At 50.6% G+C, this 21,863-nt stretch overlaps 1 protein-coding gene across 1 annotated transcript; it reads left to right on the forward strand.

Moving 5' to 3' along the window:
• The first annotated feature begins 1,050 nt into the window (after positions 1-1,050).
• Positions 1,051-21,855, forward strand: LBR (lamin B receptor). Its single transcript, XM_080651193.1, is given in 15 exon segments — positions 1,051-1,128; positions 4,901-5,079; positions 6,883-6,991; positions 6,994-7,103; positions 9,994-10,077; positions 10,329-10,521; positions 12,092-12,288; positions 14,206-14,260; positions 14,614-14,805; positions 15,673-15,776; positions 16,709-16,834; positions 17,787-17,955; positions 19,272-19,352; positions 19,453-19,575; positions 20,346-21,855. Coding segments are annotated over 14 exon segments (1,869 nt in total). The 5' UTR covers positions 1,051-1,128; positions 4,901-4,914; the 3' UTR covers positions 20,507-21,855.
• Positions 21,856-21,863: the final 8 nt, after the last annotated feature.

Genomic DNA, 21,863 nt, shown 5'->3' on the forward strand with positions numbered 1-21,863 from the left:
ACTACCAATGAAAAAGCCCGCTTGTTATTATACTTGAACGGATAGTGCTTCCAAAATAGACATTCTCTTAACTTTTACCTACTAAGTTAGGTGAACCTAGGAGTTAGTTGGGTTAAAAAATAACTTTGATTAAAACCACGCTGCAAAATGGGGAACTTCACTCGAACTGCTTTAAACTCTCGACCTCAACGGAAGGAAACCAACTAACCAATGATAACCTGTAGAAGAAAAAAGGGTTAGGACCCTTGGCAGGTTCGGCGTTCACCGGGTAATGAATGAATGACTCAGCATTTTGGAGGCCAATGTTAAAACCAGACTGGCGGGAAGCAGGTGAAATGGCACCTTGGTGTCTTAGGAGGCGCAGGTCTTCCGGTGCCCTGCTGCGTTACGGACCATTTTCTACCGCATCTCGGCGGGGCCTCCTCTTAACGTCAGCCCGCCTCCTTACAGCAACCCTCGTGGGAGCCCTGCGAGCTGTAGGGGACCCTCGGACCTTCCTTCCTTCCGGGTCCCCTCCCGCCCGCTGGCCCCAGATCGGTTTCTACCCAGGCTGCCGCCGCCTCCGGAGCCACAGCTCGGCCCGCAGGTGCAGGGGGATGGAACACGGTAAGGAGCGCACGGTTGGCGTTTTAACAAAAAGCACCTCCGCTCTCTGTAGTTGTCACTCTAAGAATTCTAATTTGCAGCTTTTTATTCTCTCTCGCGCCAAGCCACCCCGCACTCTCTGCGGCGAGTGGCGGGAACCGGCGGGGAGCGCGAGGGCCCCTGCGCCGCCGAGATAAGGCGCGGCCGCCAGACGCGCCCCGGGCGGCACCTGGGCGGTCCCCCCGGACCCCTCTCCCGCCGCCTCCGGCCTCGTCGCGGGGGAGGGCGGGGGGGGCGGAGGCGCCACGGCGCACGGCCAATCCAAAGCGCCGGGGACTATTCAAAAGGACGAAGAGCCAATGGGAGCCTCGGAGGCCCCGGTGGGCGGGGCGAGGAGGGGCGGGGCGAGGAGCGCGCGCCCGGGCCGCGGGGCCGCGGGCCGCGAGAGCGCGAGGGCCGGCGTCGCGCGCGCGGAACTGCCGCAGGGTAGCAGCTCGGCGGCTCTCGCGGAGTCGTGCGTGTCCCCGCGGGACCCCGGCGCAGGTGAGCGCCCCCACCCCGCCCCGATCCCTGCGGTGCGGCCTCCAGGCGGGCGGGCGGGAGAGGCCCGCGGGCGGGCGCGGCGGTGGGCGGGGGTCCCGGGCGCTGGGCCTGGGCTGCGGCCTCGCCCTCGCCTTCCCTTCCCTCCTCCGGGTCGCTCGGGGCCGCTGCTGGCGGGGCTTGAACCGTGCGCGGCCCAGCCCGGCCGTTTGCGGAAATGGAGCTGCCGGCTTCAAGTTGGGGACGTTTCCCTCCATTTTGGATGCGCCGCGTCGGTGTAAAGGGATGTTGGTTGGGGAGGTTTGGGGGTCGGGGACCCTTCCCGGCCCCCTGTCCCGGCCCTGTAGCTACGGCCCCCTCTCGCACCCTCCCCCGCCCCGGTCCGCTCCCAGCGCCTTTTTGACGGGTAACTGGTGGCTCGGCGGGTCCTGCCGTGGGGGAGCGGGACCGGCGCGGCCGCCGGCGGACGGGGAAGTGGGCTCGCAGAGGTGACTCACTCGCGCGGGCCGGGTCGCCACTGGCCCCGAGGGTCGTGGCCGACTCGCTTGGGCGTCTCTCCGGGGCGGACCGCGCGCGGGCTTGCTCGCTTGCCTGTGCGGCGTTCTCTCGCCAGGTGTTTCCGCGCAGCCAAGAAACGGATCTTTAGGCAGCTTGGCGCGCTCCCACGAAAGCTCAATTCCGTGTGTGTGTGTTTTTTTTCTTCAAAATTTTAAGGCTTTTAAAACTGTTTCAGAACGACACCTTGTAGCAGCCTCAAGGGGCACCGAGGAAGCGCTCGGTTGCAACGGGGCCTGTGTCTTGCACGAGCTGCTGGGCAGTCAGGCCGGGTTGCACTGGACAGCGCTCGGGCGATCGACGGGGGCAATCGGGAGGGAGCCCGTGTGCGTGCTCACCTGCTGCGGGAGCCATGGCGGGAGCCGGCTGCTCCGAGACCTCGGGGCCTGGCAAATAATAAACACGAGCGAATCTGTAACCACACTTGGTAGCAAGTGCTGCTGAGAAGGACAGGATGGGGGGCTACGGGAGGACAGCAGCGGGACCCTGAATTAGACTGAGCCCCATGTCCAGGGAGGGAAAGGGAGTAAGAGGGGAAGGATTCTTACTTTCTGTTTTTATTTCTTAGGGGGAAAGCCAGGCCATTCTGCCTCTGCAGCCAGGAGGTGGCCTTTCTTTGCATCAGGAGCAGGGGGCACGGAGCAAGGCGGGGTGGGGGTGGGGGAATTCCTGCTGGGGGTTTACCTGGTGGGCCCGTCTTGGGCTCCTGGGTTGAGGGGAAGCTGTCAAACTCCATTTGAACTTCCCGGTTTCTGCTACATTTAGACTAATTTGGAGAAGTGAAGGAGAGACCCTGAGTGTTACTCTGTCAGCACAGAAAAGCAGCCTGCTGTGGGGTTGATAGTCATCTATCTGTTGGAGCCGGATTGACACTGACATTAGCAAGCCCACGGCTTAACGGGGATGGGGGGTGTGTGGGGGGGAACCCTGAGTGAGGGTCTCCTGTTTCCACTGCTCCTGGGGAAGGAGGACATGGTGTTGAGCGAGCAGAGTTTTCCTGGACACACTTGGCTAACAGAGCTCCAGGGCAGCCTCTTCGTGCGTCTCTGGCCTCCCTTAGGGGAGGCCCTGATGATATGCGGGTGTCCTTTCTTGGCGAATTCCCTCTGGCCTGGGACTGTCAGGGTGTGATTGCGCAGTAGCGTCACCTGTGACTGCGGTGCGTGGGTCTTGGGCAAAGTGCGTGGGGGGGTGCTGTTGCTGCTTTCATCTTTTGGAACGTTTGTGGGACGGTGGCTTCCTCAGGAGAGCTGGTTTGCCTTTTCTCTTTCAACCACCGTGTGGGACATCGCTCTCACGTCCCAATTCTTAATTTTTATTTTTTTAAAAAAATGAGCTTAGAGACCTCACAAGTGTCCACTAGATATCTCAATTTGTTTAACCCCAAATATTTAATGGGTCACAGAAAGATGCCAGTACGTTTTCTGAAAGGTACAGAAGCGGCTCAGGACGGTTTCAGAAGTTTACAGAGCTGTTTGAAACTTGAATGGCATCTTTACGCAGAAAGATGTGACTGCCTTCTTTCACCCCTGGCTGGCCAGCGTTGCAGAATTAGTATCAATAACAGGGGTGTGATTTTAGGGGGCCCAGGGAGAAGGGGGGTGCAGCGAAGAGAGGAGGAGGGCACATTTCCTTCCTCTTTCTTAGAACTTGGAGGCTCACGCTACATGTTGAAATAGGCACAGCTTGCTGTTGTCACCTTCCTTTTTTGTGCCCCTCCCCCATGTCCCAAGGTGTCCACTGCCCTGCCTCCCCAGGGCCCCATTGGTGACTCCTCAGCCAGTTGTGACTTCGTCCCCAGAGCTGGCTCCTCTGCCCTGGGCTCCAGGCCCAAGCCCATTCATCACCCCCAACCCATCTCGCTATCTCGCTATCTGGGTAGGCGCCGGGAAGAAAGCTGTGCATTACCTGATGGGTGAATGAACCAACACCCTCTAATCACCAGATAAGTGGTTGTGTTTCCTTTCATCTCCCAGCCTCGCTGCTATCTTTCTCAACAAGTGAAGCTTATTAAGTTTTTTCTCAGGTGATTAACTGGAGAAACTTGGTGCTTATGAAAGAGTTTTTCCTTGGGACGGGTGGGGGAGGGTAACTTTCTCCTTTGCTAATTCCACAGTCTTCAGAAGTTCTTGAACGTTGTTCTTGTTGCAGAATCAGCTCTTTGCAGGAGCTGGGTAAGGATGCATATTGTTACACTCAGGTGGTATATCGGGATTGCTTAGTTGGTGAGATGAAGGTGATTTAGGGAGAGACTTCTCTATGGTAACCGCCTGCTTCTTAGCCTCGGGCCGGCTAGTGTAGTTGGTGTTGGAGGTCAGAGGCACATGGACTGTGAATCTGCTGGGCAGTGGAGGGAGAAGTTGACCACCTAAGAGCTAGAGCGCCCAGCCACCCCCTGATGTTTAAAAAAGGGCGGCAAACAGGCCTCATGTGAGTAGCAATTTCTGTGGTTGCTGTGGCTTCGCAGAGTGTCGTGTATACAAGGCGTTGTGGGCCATGTTTTGGTTCAATGGCGAAAAATGTTATAACTGGGGCTAAAGGCCAGGTGTGAGGTTGGCCGTTATCGGTATGCATTTGGAACTTCAGCTGCAAGACTTGAAAACTTGAAAGAAAGACCCCAAATTTGCTATTCATTATAGATTTGGAATTTTTTTCTCCCTGTTGATGGGTTATAATGATGTTAATTATACGTCCTTGATTTTTCTAGACAGTCTGTTTCATGGTTTGCTGTTTTTAATAAAGGTAATTATATTTAAAAACTGAATATATTTTTTAAGTCTTTATAAGACTAGATCCACATTTATAAAGCAGAAAACGAATCCTTTGTGAGATTGTGCCTTGTTGATTGACAAGTAATATGGTCACTGGAGGTGATAGCGTTCTGCATAGGCAGCCATGCGGTGTGTGCGTGTTACTCCTGAGTGTCACATGGACCTGGGGACTAAACTGTCCTGTGTGAAGTGACTCCCCGGGAGACACGACGGGCAGAAAGGACCACTTCTGTGCTGACTCATTTCATGCTCTCGACAAAACAGTTCCTTAGCTTTAGTTTCTCACCTTTAAAATAAGGGTGGCACACCCTCCCCTCCAATCATCTTTTTGGCCCTAAAATCTTGACCAGTTAAAATTTTGGAAAGTTGTATTTTAGTGTCCAATCTGTGAAAAAAAGACAAATGTGTGTATTGCACTGACTCCCCCTTTTTATCTTAAAACCGTTCAGGCTGATTTTCAAAAATGCCAAGTAGGAAATTTGCCGACGGTGAAGTGGTAAGAGGCCGGTGGCCTGGGAGTTCACTTTATTATGAGGTGGAAATTCTGAGCCATGACAGCAAGTCCCAGCTTTACACGGTCAAATACAAAGATGGAACGGAACTGGAGCTGAAGGAGAACGATATCAAGGTAAGAGCTCCTTTAGTTCACCGAGTGTGTTTATACGAAGTGGGGCAACTTAACTGCAGGTGTGGTGTTTTTTGTTTTTTTTAAATATATTTTATTGATTTTTTACGGAGAGGAAGGGAGAGGGATAGAGAGTTAGAAACATCGATGAGAGAGAAACATCAATCAGCTGCCTCCTGCACACCCCCTACTGGGGATGTGCCGACAACCAAGGTACATGCCCTTGACCAGAATCAAACCCAGGACCCTTCAGTCCGCAGGCCGGCGCTCTATCCACCGAGCCACACCGGTCGGGGCTGCAGGTGTGGTGTTTGAGGTTAGAGTCGTCAGTCTGGCTCTGTTAGGAGCACAGGGTCACGCTGCTGCTCTGGGTCAGATACTGTTTCTGGCTCCGGGATGTATGAATGAGACACAATGCCCTGTTCCTAAGACGTTGCCAGTCTACTGGAGAAGACGGATGCTTCCCGGGGTCAGGGTCCTGGTTTAATCCATGGTGTGACAGGCACGTGTGGCTGGTTAGGGAAGGCCCTGGGTTTCAGGGAAGGCTCTTAGAGGTGTTGGCTCCTGAGCTGCGTGCTGACACAGAATAGGAGAGACCCAGGTGACGGAGGGGTGGCCTCCGCAGAGGGCAGCATGCCAGAGGCCTGGGGCTGGGGGAGTGCTGCCAGGGTGTGGGGGCCGAGGGGCAGCGGAGGGGGGTCAGAACTGGAGGGGGTGGGCTTCATCCGCACACTGGGAGTCCTTCAGGAGAGTGACATTCATTAGAGTTGAGTCTGGCCTCTTCACCCTGTCTGGTGAGGGCCTGGGCCTTAAATGTCTGATCCGTGACGTAGAAGTACTTACGTAAAATACCATAACGTGACAAAGGAGAAAGATGTATGAAATAAGTCCTTTTTATTATTGGGCTCAACAGATAGAAAATTCCTTTGTAAAAATGCTGTAAAAATTTCTACACACCTATCTGCAGTTCCCTTCCTGGTTGCAGATCAGCAGCAACCAGTGTTTGAACCCACAGCCTTGGCACCACAGTGTGAGCGCTCTGGGGCCGGGCCTGCAAAGCTTGTGCATAAAGGGACAGACCGGGTATTCCCGGCTTTGCGGGCTTGTCCCGTCTGCATGCGGACCAGCTCTCGGCAGCCGGAGGGGAGTGGACATGGCTGTGCACCAACTAAACTTGATTTACCGACACTGGGATGGGAATTTCAGATCATTCTCACGTGTCACCAAGTCTCTTCTTTTGATTTTGTTTGCAGTCGGTTAAAAACTGTAAAGCCATGCTTAGCTCCGGGGCCACCCAGAACAGCGGGGAGGGACTTGGCCGGGAAGTTGGCCTCCGCAGGTCTAGGGCCCTGGACACCTTGGACGAGGGCAGGTGAAGCGTCACGACGTTCTCCAAGTTGCACTCGTTTCCAGGGTCTGCTCGTGCGTGTTGTTCAAGGGAAAGCGGGGGCTGCTTTTCTTGTTACTGTTTGTGTGCAGGTTTCCTTTGTCCCATCATCTCAGCTTTCATCCGTGTTATTGTGACTCTTCTTGTCTCTGTTCTTGGGAAAACGTACAGCTAGTTGGTGTAAACACATTCATTTCTGGCAGCGCTGGAAAGAATCAGCAGTGGAAAGGCTGCCTTCGTCTCGTGGGAGGTGGCCATGAGAGCAGCATCCTCGCTGGCTCATCAGCAGCGTCAGGTGCCAGCATTTCCCGGCTGGGGTCAGCGCTGGTACCAGGGATGGCCTTCGCTGCCTCTCGAATGGGGCCTGTCTGCGCGTGGTATGACCTGTGGTAAAGCGCTGCCTTCTGCTCCCTCTCCAGCCTTTAGCTTCCTTTAGGCAAAGGAAAAGTGGCTCCACTTCCAGTTCTCCGTCCAGACGACGAGGGAGTCGGTCGAGGTCGCGCTCCCGCTCCCCTGGCCGCTCCCGCTCCCCGGCCGACCAGCTAAAGGTTCCCGCCGATCGGCCTCTGCTTCCCACCATGTGGACATCCAGGAAATGAGGAAGGAAGTGCTGGAAGTGAAGTTGACCCCGCTGGTACTGGTATGTGTGCACGTTTATCCTTACGCAGTGTTTAGTCTGTGCCAACTCGCTCTTCCCTCCGTGGATCTGGTTACTCACATTGTTTACAGTTAATAATATGAAAATGTCAGTGAAACATCAGATTCTAAGGTAATGATTATGGAAGATTTCATAAAAAAGGAATGTTTGGAATAGAAGGTACAATGCCTTTAAGTGCCAATGAAAAAGAGTGTTTTTAAGTTATAAGAGTGCTATTTAATATTGTGTGTGTGTTTAATATGCTTTTAAAAAATACTGATTTTAGGGAGAGAAGAAGGATAGAGAAATATCGATCGGTTGCCTTCTGCACACCCCCCCTACTGGGGATCGAGTCCACAACCTGGGCATGTGCCCTGAGCAGGAATGGAACCTGTGACCTCTTGGTTCAGAGGTTGATGCTCAACCACTGAGCCACACCGGCTGGGCAATATTGTGTTTTTTAAAAGCAGTTTTTAAATATATAATAGACATAGATTATAGTTTGAACTGAGTAAGTTTTTATAGCTTGTAAAAGCTCAGGTATAAAATAAATATATTCTGGCCCTCTTGGCATTTATATACTCGATCGCTTTTTCTATTCAAAGATTGTTTTAATGGATTTACTTTAAAAGTCCAAGCTTGGAACCATCAGGGTATGTGGGGCCTATAGGACCTTGCACAATGAATATTTTAGATAGTAGACCAAACAAATTATTTTTAAGTAAAAAGAATTGAATAAAGGTAATTTTTCATTTATTCATTTATTGTTACCTTTTATGGATAAAATGCTCATAGATTTTTAATAGCCTTAAAAAATGGAATATGTACATACTGTTTTGTTGTCAGATTTAAAAACTTATAAAAATTAGGAATAACCTGCATTCTATTTTTCCACACCATTTTTGTTATATGGTATTGTTTGGATTATACCATGTTATATGTATGTAACAGAATTGTTAAATTCAGCTCCCTTATTGGTAGACATTTAGCTTTTTCTGTTTAATTTTCACTATTATAAACAAAATATTCTTATGCAACATCTGATATTTCCTTTGCTACGTCAGATGGATAGAGCAGATTTGAGGCTTTTGCTAAATCACCTCAGGACAGTGTATACCAGCATCAGTAGTGTATGAATGCCCATTTTCTCATTCTGGGTATTGTTATAATAACTTCTTTTGCCAATATGATTGTCAAAGATTTTCAACTCACAATTTCAACTTGTGTTTTGATAATTACTCGTGAGTCTGACCATCCTATCAGTGGCTCTCTGACATTGCCGGTCAGGGGGCGCAGGTGAAGGATCAGGTGCTGGGTGCCACTTCCGCATTCTCATTTTTAGGATTCAGTGGCCACGGCCTTTTCAGTGTAACCTTATCGCCCTGCACCCACCGTGTCCGCACCATGGCACTGAGGATGGTGCGTGACAGGAAAGACCAGACTGAAGGTGCGTGTGGCTTTGAACATCACCTCTTCCTTGTTCTTGTATCTTTTGCGATACTTTGCCTCGCTGTGCGAGTATCCTGTCAGCTGCGGTAGGCACGGTTTAGGGTCAGCTAAGTGACCAGTGTGTTTCAGGGTTGCATTTGTAGTCACTGTCATAGGTCATAGGTCATAGGTCAGACATTTGAAAACAGAGTGTAGTGGTCCCTGGTGTTTAGGTGGGCCCATTTGTTGGGAAGTGGCTCGCTGGCACTTGGGTAAACTTCAGTGTACGCTGCGTGCTCGCTGCAGTTAGACTTGGATTTGAACTGGAACTTGATGCTGCATTAATGCTGTTCTTTGCCAGCTGGCCTCCCAAATGATAGACTGGGGTTTTTAATTTGTCTTCCTCCTCTTGGTTTATTAGCGTTATAGTTTGCCACTGACTTACAAAGGAACACAGTGACAGATTTCAGCCATGCTTTGCCTGAAAAAAAATCTCCCGCGAGCTGAAGCACTTTCCCTGTCCCATCTGATAAGGAAGTGTGTCTCCTGCTTGAAGAGAATGCACATTCAAGGAAGGAGACTGAGTCAGGGAAAAGGACAGAGACTTAAGGTTACATAAAACCCAGCCACCATGCAGTTCAGAAAGTCGGCAGTGTGTAGGTCCTAGGAATACTCTAGAAGTACCCACTATTTCTTAACTTGCCATTATAGGCTATTTTGGGGCAGTGAATGTCTTTTCATCATTTTTTTAAAAACCAATTCATGAAATAATGGCCAATTTTTACTTCTCTAACTCTCATAGCAACTATTATTAGAACTAGAGGCCTGGTGCACGAAATTCATGCACTGGGGGGGGGGTGTCCCTCAGCCCAGCCTGCGCCCTCTTGCCGTCTGGGAGCCCTCGGGGGATGTCCAACTGATAGCTTAGGCCCGCTCCCCTGAGCCTTCAGTCGGACATCCTCAGTGCTGCCGCAGAGGCAGGAGAGGGTCCCGCCACCACTGCTGTGCTCGCCAGCCGTGAGTCCAGCTTCTGGCTGAGCGGTGCTCCCCCTGTGGGAGCGCACTGACCACCGGGGCAGCTCCTGCATTGAGCGTCTGCCCCCTGCTGGTCAGTACATGTCATAGCAACCAGTTGTTCCACCATTTGGTTGATGTGCATATTAGCCTTTTATTATATAGGATATCTGTTACTGAACAATGAAATGATAACATTCAGTCTAATTATGTTTAAAAGACGAAAGAACTTATGTGGAATCTATACTGTAAAATCTAATCTTTTGAAGATTGGGAAATTCTAGTCAATTTTACTCCTTTTCCTTTTGAACAACAGTATCCTGAATTCTTCAGAATTAAAGCTGTGAAAATCGTTGGCTTTCTTTATCACAATAGTCAAGATTTACCATCAGGTTATTTTTTAATAAGTTATGATTCGTGTGGTTAACATGCTTTCTGTTCTCCTCTTTAGAAGCCGTTTGGAAATAGCATCAGCCGGCACAACGGGGAGCCCGAGCAGCGAGCGAGCAACGACATGCCGCGCAGGAGCGCGCAGGTACGCGGCCTCACTCTCGCCTCGGCCGGCGTGTTCTTGGGTAAAGGGCCTTACCCTAAGGAAGCGCGTTGAAAGCCATAATACCTCTTACCACTTCTCTAAAAGTCTGTCCTTCAATTGAGACTGAATATAATGTAACAGATTTATCCTTATTAGTATCTGGCTATATCCTGATGCTGAGTTAGTTACTGTGGTAGCATTAATGATAATTATTGATGACAGATAATTAGGACTTTTTATTTTTTAACCAGGACCAATTCCCTTTGTCACAAGAAAGTAGTTACACATCTACACATCATAGCCTTCGTCCAAGAAGAGAAGAGAGCAAATTAAAAAAAATAGACTTAGAGGAAGAAAAAATTGTTACGAAAGGACCTACATCGTTGAGAACCTTTGAAGTGACAGCCACGCAGACGAAGGACTTAGAGTTTGGAGGAGTCCCTGGTAGGTGTCGGAGCCGGGCTGAGGGGGGCCGGGGGGCCGGGCCAGCGGGAGTTGCAATAAAGTGAACAGGAAAGGCCTTTCTCTGAAGAATCTGAAGCAGGCCAGGCAGAGAGCCAGGTGGGAGCCCAGGGGGGTGGGGGGTGGGGAGGAGGATGGGTGGGCGGGAAGAGATCAACCAAAGAATTTGTGTGCATATATGTATAACCCATGGACCAGACAATAGGGGGGTGGGGGGGGGGGGGCGCAGAGAGGTGGGCAGGCTAGAAGAGGTCAACAATAAAGATTAAAAAAAAGCGAACAGCAAGTACAAAGGCCTGAGGTGGGAGCGTTTTATTGATTTCAGGGAGAGGAAGGGAGAGGGAGAGAGAATCATTGATCGGCTGCCTCCTGCGGGCTACCTACTGGTTCTTGGGTTGACACTCAACCACTGAACCACACCAGCTGGGCAGCTGGGAGCATTTTTGAGGATTGTAATAGAGTAGAAAGGGTGCCAGAGTGGCTGTAAATAAAACGTTTAGCAATCTGTTTTGATCAAAGAAGCGATAAAAGGAAGGTTGGTGTGAACGATCAGGGACAAGGAAATCTGCTCGTCGTCAGACCTGAGGTGACGAGGCCTGGCGTGGGCGGGAGCAGGGGACGCTGTGGCCCTGAGATGGGGCCATGGTGCCTACCCCACCTGCTAGACGGGTTGATTATGAGTCAAACATCTGAGGTGTTGGGAGGCTTGGAGTTATTAAGTGGGTGGAGCTGCTGAAGCTTTAGGAGCTCGGAAAAGAAAGTACTTCTTGGCCAAATGGTCCCAAGTCCTGCAGGCTCCCTTGCTTGATTGTGTAAGTTGGCCAGCGGCTCTGTTAAGGATGGCGTCCCGCATCACTGCAAGGCTGGCCGTGTTCCGTGCACGTGATGCTGGTTAGTTAGAAGCTGACCAAGCTTTAAAGGTTAGGCTGGTAACTTTCAGCTGTTCCGATCTTCAGTCTGCTGGGTGTCAGCATGTTTGCCCCTCACCGGTTGGATTTTCAATGTCGCAGGGGTCCTCAAACTTTTTAAACAGGGGGCCAGGTCACTGTCCCTCAGACCGTGGGAGGGCCGGACTATAGTTTAAAAAAAACTATGAACAAATTCCTATGCGCACTGCGGGCCCGGGACGAGTCGGCTGCTAAGCAGGACAGGCAGCGGCACCTGGCGGGCCGGATCAATGTCCTCGGCGGGCTGCATGTGGCCCGCGGGCTGTAGTTTGAGGACGCCTGTTAGAGCTTGGGTGTTCGCTGTCCAGTGCTGGGCATGTGCTGTGTTACTGCTTAAGGACAGGGCCGCTTGCCCACAGGACATGATAGAGATTAGGGCTTTTTTTTTTAATCTTTATTGTTGAAAATATTGCATAGGTCCTCCTTTCCCCGCCATTAACCTCTTGAGAGGAGGGCTTTTTGATGATACGCTAGAAATTGGTTTCAAACAGCGAGCCAGACTAGAGTTCTGACCTTAAAAAAACCCAAATGATTCTTGAAGGAAAACAAAAAAAAAAAAAACTGGATTGAAAACTGAGCCTTGAATGTTCACTGATTGTCTGCAGGTGTGTTTCTTATCATGCTTGGCCTGCCTGCCTTCCTCTTCCTGTTGCTGTTGATGTGTAGGCAGAGAGAGCCCGGTCTTCTGAATTTCCCGCCTCCTTTGCCAGCTTTGTCTGATCTGTGGGAAACCAGAGTGTTTGGGGCCTACCTCCTCTGGTTTTCTGTTCAGGCTCTGTTCTACTCACTGCCCATCGGGAAGGTAAGTTTCTGCCAGGGGCAGAGCACGGCGAGTTTCCTCCCTCTCCATGCTCACATCCAGAAGGTCAACAGCAGGTCTACGCGGAAAAGCTGTCCTCGGTCATAGTGACCCTGAGTTAGTCTCGGAAGCCTTTGCCCTTGAATCCTGTAACACTTGCCTATTGAGGGGAGCTTTAAAAACCGGATTGAGGTTTCTTGTGTAACTTGCAAGCCAAATAGAAAAGAATAAACTATTGTGCAAAATAGCCTAATGGTAGAGGTTAAAAAAATCCCCCCTCGGTATATGTCATTTCAGATACAGGATTTAAAGTGATCAGTTGATAAACTGCTGAGCTCAGTGGATTCAGCCTGCACTTTTTATTTATTTTTTAAATGTATTTTTAAAATACCTTTTTATTGATTTTAGAGAGAAGGGAGGGGAGAAGGATAACAACATCGATGAAAGAGAAACATCGATCGGCTGCCTCCTTCACACCCCGTAATGGGGATCCAGTCTGCAACCCAGGCCTGTGCCCTGACTGGGAATTGAACTGGTGACCTCTGGCTCACGGGTCGATGCTCAACCACTGAGCCACACCAGCCAGGCTATTATTTTTAATATGAGTTTCTGGTTTTCCGAAATGTGTTGTCAGGAACATTTTATGTTCTTTCAGCCTCATGCAGGGTCTAAAATTTGTCCTCGTAGCTAAGTGTAGTTTTTCCTCCTTTCAGTAGAGTGCTTGGATAGAGTGAAAGGAACCTGAGATCCCAAAGCAATGAATAATTCACTTAGAGACCTTGTTCTTAGGGCTTTGCAAATGCACCAACTGTCCGTAAACCAGAGGATCAGGTTTGCTAGGAGTGGTGGATGCACTGGCGGGGCTAGAGCTGCAGGCGTAAGGATTTGGAATCTCACCCTCCCACCCTTGGCTGTAGCGAGGGGTGTTGTGATATAGACAGGCTCTCCAGTGAAATCACAAATTCAGATTACTTTAGGCAAGGTGAGCTCAAACTAGAGAAGATTTATTAGGAAAAGCAGTTTTGATGCCCAGATTATCTGTCTATATCTATATATATACACACACACGCAGAAAGAGAAACTAAAAACCCAACACAGTATGTGTGAGACACCTTTAATAGATAAGGATCATTTGGAATTAGCATGTGGGGTTTGCTAATCCTGTGATCTCACATGTATTCCATTTCTCCTGGGTGCCCTTTCATAGCTAATGAAAGGGAAAGGAGTTTAGCCCACGGAAAATGATACCATGTTAGTATTTGACGGTTTAAAATTACTTGCAATTTTCAGTAGTTATTTTGGGTGGGAAAACGTGGCTGCCATTGAACGAGAGGGCTTTTTCCTTGAACTCATCTCGTTCGAGTGTGTTTCTCAAGTGCCTGTGGCCTGGGCACAGCAGGGGGTTGTGAGAAGAGCTAAGTGGTCCCAACCCAGAAAGTGCTCAGTCTCTTACTGGAGGAAACTGAATCCCGTGAATGACTAAGTCGGGGAGCGTATGTGTGTCAATGGCAGAGCAAGTCAGTGTCTGAGTGCGTATCGTCAGCTGGCACATGGGCCAGAGTGGGTGGGCGGTTGGGAGAGCCGGGCGGAAAAGGCCCCCCCCATGCCAGTGGGACGCCCCTGGAATCCTGGGCGCTCCTACAGCCCGTCGAGTCTCGTGGTGGCGCGGGGGGGGGGGGGGGGGTGATGGTCTCCTACACTGAGAAGTGGTTACTGGGCTCGTATTTAAGACGCATTTCTGAGGCGGGCTTGCTTCATCAGAGGGTTTGCCATTAAGATGTGTGAAACCTGTTACCAAGTTTCCCGGCCAAAAGGCAGTCCTCCTCGGAGAAGAGGTTTAAGTGACATTAGAAGACATCTAGCATATGACACTAGTGTTGTGTTTTTAAGATTTTACATTCAGTTTTTTCTTCTTTTAAGGTGGTAGAAGGAACACGTCTGGCTGATGGAAGAAGACTCCAGTATAGACTAAATGGTGATTTTTTTTTTTTTAAAGACTCCGATGGATGGCTTATATAGATCAGAGGTCTTTGGGAAGCGTAGACTCCCCAAGTTGATTACACCAGAACAGTAATCAGTAACTTCTCTGTAGTCTGAGGGGCACCCACGTGAACTGTTCATGCCTGCGGCCGGCGTGTGAAGGTATCTGAGAGATGACCTGGGAGAGGTGTCTGTACGGACTGCCCCTCGGAGGCCTTGCCTGTGCATGTTTGTGCGTGCTCGGCCTGCGTCGGGAAGTTAGGACTTCACAAATAACACTGCGTTCTTCTGTAATGGGGCCCAGCGCACGTGCGCGCTGGCTGACGTGCGTGTTCTTGCCTTTGGAAGGGTTCTATGCTTTCATCCTGACGTCAGCAGCCGTGGGAGCCTCTCTCTTGTGGGGCGTGGAGCTCTGCTACGTGTACCACCATTTCCTTCAGTTCGCCCTGGCAGCCCTCGTGTTTGCTACCGGCTTGAGTGTTTATCTCTACGTGCGGGCCCTGCGTGCGCCCCGGGGGGACCTGTCTCCGGCCAGCTCTGGTGAGCAGTGTGGGCCTGCGTGTGGGGAGTGCAGGCCCCCCCCCCACACCCCCATCCCCGGGCGTGGGCTTGTACACAGTGCCTTTCCAGCTACAGTTCATGGGCAGGAAGAGAAATAAGGACAAATAAAAAGATAGAGAAAACATTTATTTTTATTTTTTTAAAAATATATTTTATTGATTTTTTTACAGAGAGGAAGGGAGAGGGATAGAGAGAGTTAGAAACATCGATGAGAGAGAAGCATCGATCAGCTGCCTCCTGCACGCCCCCTACTGGGGATGTGCCCGCAACCAAGGTACATGGCCTTGACCGGAATCGAACCTGGGACCCTTCAGTCCCCGGGCCGACGCTCTATCCACTGAGCCAAACCGGCCAGGACAGATGGAGAAAACATTTAAAGGAAAGGAAATTAAGGAAGAAACTATATTTCCTCATACTTTCTTGTGTCTCTTCCCTTTTTTAGTCACTTGATGACAGTAAGACATTTTAGTAACTTATAGTAACGTCATAATTTATAACAATACTATTTTTTGTCCCAAGTAGTAAATAGCCTTTAAAAAACAGCACAACGAAGAGATTTCAGATTGGTTGATTCTGACCTAAAGTATTGAAGCATTAAGAACATTAAGTCTACATTAAAAAGTATTTTAGTTCCCTTAAAGTCAGGGATCTGGCCCCAGGCTGTGTGGCAGGTGGGTGCGTCCAGGGGGGCCGGCGCACCACGGCTCAGCCCCCGAGTCCTCCTGCTTGGGGTGGGGGGGAGTGGGACCTGGGGGGAGTGGGACCAGGCGGAGGACAGCTGTGCCAGTTGGGTCTGGAGTAGGGTGTTTCCCAAAAGCCGTGTGAACAAGGACTTTTCCTTCTCAGGAAACGCCATCTACGATTTCTTCATTGGCCGCGAATTAAACCCCCGGATCGGGACTTTCGATCTCAAATACTTTTGTGAACTGCGTCCCGGACTGATCGGATGGGTATGTCTTTGTTGTTTTTAACTTTCAGTTCAGTAGTGCAAATTGGTCTTGGACTTAGAATTGCAGACAGTTTTAAGGAAGCGGTGGGTGGTATATTTTAGGAATAATTACAGCTTTCCCTAAATCTGTCTACTTACAGTATTTTCTTACGGGAAAGATAGTCCTGAGGGTGAAGATGCCCTGTTATAGGTTATTAAACCTTAAAAGGGTTTGGTTTATGTTCACAGTTGTTTCTGTTTATGTAGGAAAGTGATAGTGGTGGTGGATTCACGTAAGGAGAAAGAACAAACGTGTTTCAGGCGCGTAGAGTTGCAAACAAAGAGAGTCCCCTTACCTCCGTCCCTCCGCTCCCCGTGTTAGCATCCGGCACGGCCACAGCCTGACCCAGGAGCACGGAGCACTGGGACAGGTGCCCCGGGGCCTGGCCACTTCCTGGTTACTGTGCTCTGGTCTCCTCTCGTCTTCGTTGCTTCGTCTTTCCTTGTCTCCAGTGACCCTGACCCTTGAGGAGGATCCTTTAATTTGGGTTAGTCCAGTGCTCGCTCCTTTTATCCTCATCCGAGGATATGTTTTTATTGGTTTTTAGAGAGAGAGAGAGAGAGAGAGGGACCGATCGGTTGCCTCCCATGTGTGTCCTGATCTGGAATCGAACCCACAACCTTTCGGTGTATGGGACAGTGTTCCAGCCCACTGAGCCACCCGGCCAGGCCGCGCACGCGCAGTGTGTTCTCATGACTGGAGCGATGCGTTTTGGGCAAGCCCACCACAGACACGACCTTCTGTCCTCTCGGTGCATCCTGTCTGGGGGTTCACGTGCGACGTGCCTTATCACCGTGGCGGGGTGGGGAAAGGTGGCGTCGCCCCCCGCCCTCCGTGGTCGCTAAGGGCCTCCTCAGAGGGCCGTGGGGACTGTTCTGGCGCTTTGATTTCAGGTGGTGATTAACTTGGTGATGCTTTTGGCTGAGATGAAGTTACAGAATCGTGCTGCTCCCTCCTTGGCGATGATTCTGGTGAACAGCTTCCAGCTCTTGTACGTGGTGGACGCGCTCTGGAACGAGGTAACTAGTCTCAAAAGCAGACGCCTCCGCGTGTGGGTGGGTAACCTGCCCGCTGGGCCTCGCTTCCGCACAAAGTGAGGGGAGTGCCGGGCTGGAGGGAGGGCAGTCCCTGGGGTGCCCTGAGCCGACTTGGGGTGAGCACAGCAGGGGGTGGGTGTCTGCAGCGTCCAGGGCCCCCTGCTCACGCTCACCAAATGCACCGGATGGCATTCCCTTCGCTAATTTGCCCTGAGGAGTGACCGTGTTGCCAGGCAGCTTATTAAGTGGAAAATGCACCGAAAAGCCAGCTTCTGATTAGAAATGACATTGGTGCATGTGGACTTGAAACAAAGGCAGCGGGCGATGTCATTACTCCTTCAGCAAACATCCTTGCACGCGGGCTCCGTGGCAGACGGCAGGGTGCTGGGGCGCGAGGCGGGAGCCACGGGTCCTGGCTGTTTACCTCCTAGTCTGGGGGGGAGAGCTCGACTCGGGGGTCACAGTGCAGGCACACTCGGCTCAGCCCCTGGTCTGGGGGGAGGGCAGGGGGCGCTTTAGCTGGGGGCAGAGAGGGTGTCCACGAGGCATTTCGGAGACGTGTTTGTGTCAGGGTCAGAGGGACGGGATGAAGCCACAGGCCAGGGCAGCCGTGGGCAAACTACGGCCCGCGGGCCGGATCCGGCTGTTCTATCCGGTTCTCTTGGTCTCCCCTCCGCTCCTTTACTTTGAATTTATATTAGTTCACACAAACACTCCATCCATGCTTTTGTTCCGGCCCTCCGGTCCAGTTTAAGAACCCATTGTGGCCCTCGAGTCAAAAAGTTTGCCCACCCCTGGGCCAGGGGAACCAGGTTCCCCCTCCCGTAGCCCCTTATAAATGTGACTGTAAACTAGACTTTGTTTGAATACTTTACACACAGAAACTGCCCCCAGACTTCGTTTAAAATGTCTCTTCCCGCGCCCCGCCCTGCAGGAGGCAGTGCTGACCACCATGGACATCATCCACGACGGCTTCGGCTTCATGCTGGCCTTCGGGGACCTGGTGTGGGTGCCCTTCGTCTACAGCCTCCAAGCCTTCTACCTGGTCCTCCATCCCAATGACGTGTCCTGGCCGCTGGCGGCTCTGATTGTCGCTCTGAAACGTGAGTGTCCATGTCACTCTGGGCTTTCAGTGCCAGGAACGGAGGCTGCTGTGCCCCGGGGCCTCCATGATTATGCCCTTTAAGTGGCCGTAATGAGCTCAGTCTGAAGGAAGTTGGGATGGGTCAGTGATAGGGCGTTTGCCAAGAGAATGGATGCTTGTGCTTAGGTTCTTTAGGAGGTTTTTAAGGTTTTTAATTACAGTGGACATTCAGGGGTAGTGATGAGATATTCATAACCCTTCAGAAGGGGTTCCCCTGAGAGCCACCTGGGACATATTACTTTACATCCCAGGACTGTTTGTAACTGCCGTTCGTGCTTCTTAATCCCCTCACCTTTTCACCTGTCCCCCACCCTGCCCCCTACATGGCAACTGGCAGTTTGCTCTAAAGAGAGAATGTTTATGTAAACCACTTTGCTTCTAAATTTAACCCTTCGCATGACATAAGTGTCTGTAGACGCAATGAAATTCAAAAGACGGTCGCGTGTGGGGACGGTTTCCGCTTTGGATGCGTGGCAGTGAACTGGCTATTTTAGTAATGGCTCCTCTTTTTCTGGTGGGCATCTCTGAAAGGAGAGCAGTCTGGCCTCCCTTCCACCAGGGGAATAGACTCTCACAGGAGGACAGAGAGGGACTGGTCGAGAGACCTCCGCTCTGGAGGGTATGGGGTTTGGTCTGAATTGTAGCGGGTGGGAGGCAGAGCACGCAGGTGGAGTGGGGGGAGAGGGAGCAGGAGGGCGATGTGGTGGGGATGAGCTTCCAGGGCTTTCTGTCTACACTCTCGCTTACACCCTCCCCCAGAGGGCGGGCAAGGAGAGGGGCGCTGAGCTCAGGCAGGGCTGGTTCTGCCACTAAGTGGGGGTCCTGGCGGAAGAGGAAATCCTGGTTTGGTTTCTCCGTGTCGCCCTGTGGGAGGTGTTACAGGTGAGCTAACCATAGTGAGTGCTGTTCACTCCTTTCATAGTCAGTGAGAGGTCAGGGACTGTTCGCCGGGCGTTGTGAAATAAAGCTACCGACTTGCAGGCCCGCAGTGACATCTGGCACATATTTAAGTGCAAGACGTAGTCCTGAGTCTAAGCTGGGTTTTAATGAACAAAGTGTTCATGTTACGGCCAGCACGCAGCGCCACTCAGAGGACGTAGCCTGCTCTTCGTTACCCTCAGTCTAGACCTGGTTTTATTGTGATGTGGGCAGTGTGAGAAGTTTGTTAAATTATTCTGTACTTTGGAAATTTGCTCAGAAATAATACCTAAGTGAAATTACAGATACCTTTAAATATATCTAAATTGCTAACATGAAATTCTTAAAAATTTTCAGTTTGTGGATATGTAATCTTCCGATGTGCAAATGCTCAGAAAAATGCATTCCGGAAAAATCCCGCTGATCCAAAGCTTGCACGTAAGCATTGGTTTCATATTTATATCATTCGTGTTGCATAAATACCTTATGTCTCTGTTTGCCTACATGTCATTACATATGTGTTTTTATTTTTACACAGATTTAAAAACCATTCATACTTCAACGGGAAAGAACCTTCTAGTTTCCGGATGGTGGGGCTTCGTGCGTCACCCCAACTACTTGGGTGACCTCATCATGGCCCTGGCCTGGTCCCTCCCGTGTGGTAAGCACCAGGGGGCGCGCTCACCTGACTGCCCGCCCGGCCGGCCCCAGGAGGGGTCCTTGGTTGGCGCCCAGGGCAGACGCTCCTCCCTGTCTGTGGACGTGCGGGGCCTCCTTCCTCTGGCTTGTGAGGGGAGTTAGGGACTCACAGAGCCTGAAGTTTTCCTCGGAACTTCTAAGAGCAAATGTGAGGTTTTAAACTGGGCCTGATGCTTTTGGCTAAGCCAGCCGTGGGCAAACTACGGCCCGCGGAGCCGAAAGAGCGGAGGGTTCTCTTGCTCTCCCCTCCTTTACTTTGAATTTATATTAGTTCACACAAACACTCCATCCATGCTTTTGTTCCGGCCCTCCGGTCCAGTTTAAGAGCCCACTGTGGCCCTCGAGTCAAAAAGTTTGCCCACCCCTGGTCTAAGCAGCATATACGGCAATTAATTTAACTTTTTATCCCCGACGCAGCGTACACACCAAGACCCTGCTGTACAGCAGCAGCGAAGGCCACTGTTTTCCACCAGCCTGGCCGCCCCCGCCCCACTGAGCAGGGGCAGACGGGAGGTTTGCCTCAAGTAGGACCACAAACGTCCTGATCACAGTGGGTGGGTAGAGTGGGTTAATCACACTCATCGGAGGAGCTTCTAGTTCAGATACTGCCTCTGCCACCCACCGGTTCAGGGATTGTTTCCCCCATCGGAGCAGAAAAGGCACCCGGTGGCTCCTTTAGGGGTTGGTGGTGTATGCTGTGGTAAACAGACTGACTGCCGTCCGTCCCCCCAGGCTTTCAGCACGTCCTGCCCTATTTCTACGTGGTTTACTTCACCGTGCTGCTGGTGCACCGGGAAGCCCGGGACGAGCGCCAGTGCAGGAGGAAGTACGGCGTGGCCTGGGACCGGTACTGCCAGCGCGTGCCCTACCGCATCCTGCCCTACGTGTACTAGCCCTCGGCGGCCGGCCGGCCTCCTGCGCCCGCAGGAGCAGATCCGAAACGGGCCTTCTCTCGTTGCACTGCGAGGTTCTGTGAGTTTCTTTCTGAGCCAGGACTGCGGGGCCAAGTAGTAAGTCTTCTACGACAGCCCCGGGTGTGACTTTTAAACCATCACGTTTAGCACGAGGGAAAACAAAGATGTTAAGACTTTGCATTCTAATAGGAAACTTCCAGTCCTTAAAAATCTCAAACCAAACAGTCTTCTCAATGCCCTGAGAACACCACTTTGGATGTTTATGGGTCTGGTTTTAAAAAAACGCTGATCTTGTTCTGTCGTTGGTTCCTCAATGGAAACACTGTTACGCTTACAATGTGTGACGTTGTACTGCAGCCGCAGAACAGACTCTCCCTTCAGGTTGAAGCGTTCACTAGGCATGTGATGGGACGCCGCTAGCAGCAGCTTGCTTGCCCTTCTGACACTGCGCTGGGAAATGTAAATACACAGCCTGTATGTGATATATGGTGGCTTTGGATTTCTCTGTACAGTATTTTGAATGTGAAGTAATTGTCAGGACTAAGTATCGTAACAAAAACATTTGCAGTATTTTAAATTAATTTCTGTAAAGTAATAGATGTGAATTACAATTTTTGAAACAGCATTCGTTTGCTATTTTGTGGAAGATGCTATTAAGACATAGGGAGGTATTTTTCTTAATCCAAAGTTTGCAAATTAGGCTTTTCTACCTCAATTGCAGGTGTGTGTTTGCCTTTATAAACTGTTGCAAATAGAAAAAAATAGAATAAATATATATTTTTGGAGTAACATCCCTATTTAAAAGTTTTTACACAGATTGGTGGCTGAAGACTTGCCATTTCAGGCTAATATTTTTATATGTTTTAGACTTTTTTAAACTGTGTTTTTGCTACTGCTGAGCTCATGCAGTTTATACTGTATTTTGTATATTCTTTATGTTCACAAAATCTGCAAGGGACTAGTTTAAAATCCTTTCTCAGTCTAATAGATGTGCCTCAGGTAGCTTTAGCTATTAATAGAGTCTTATTATTAATTGTTCTGTAATGGAAAGCAAATCCACTAAAGTTCTATATTAAATTTCAATTCTCAGTACCTTAAACATACGGGAATCTAATGAGTACAGTGGTGATGTTGAGTTTGAATGAGATTTCATACGAGCATGTGGCTCTGTGCGGTAGTTCAGTGCCTGCAGACGCTGTGGGGGAACGGCTTCCTCCTGGGGGCGGAGGAAGGACGTGGACGTCTCTCCCCGAAGGAGAAAGAGCCCACTACCAGCTACGTTGTGTTTTTCGTGTTTTAAGTTGGAAATAAAGAGAGAATGCCTGCAGCCTTGGTT

Source organism: Plecotus auritus (genome assembly GCF_963455305.1).
Source record: "Plecotus auritus genome assembly, chromosome: 14".
Lineage (NCBI taxonomy): Eukaryota > Metazoa > Chordata > Mammalia > Chiroptera > Vespertilionidae > Plecotus > Plecotus auritus.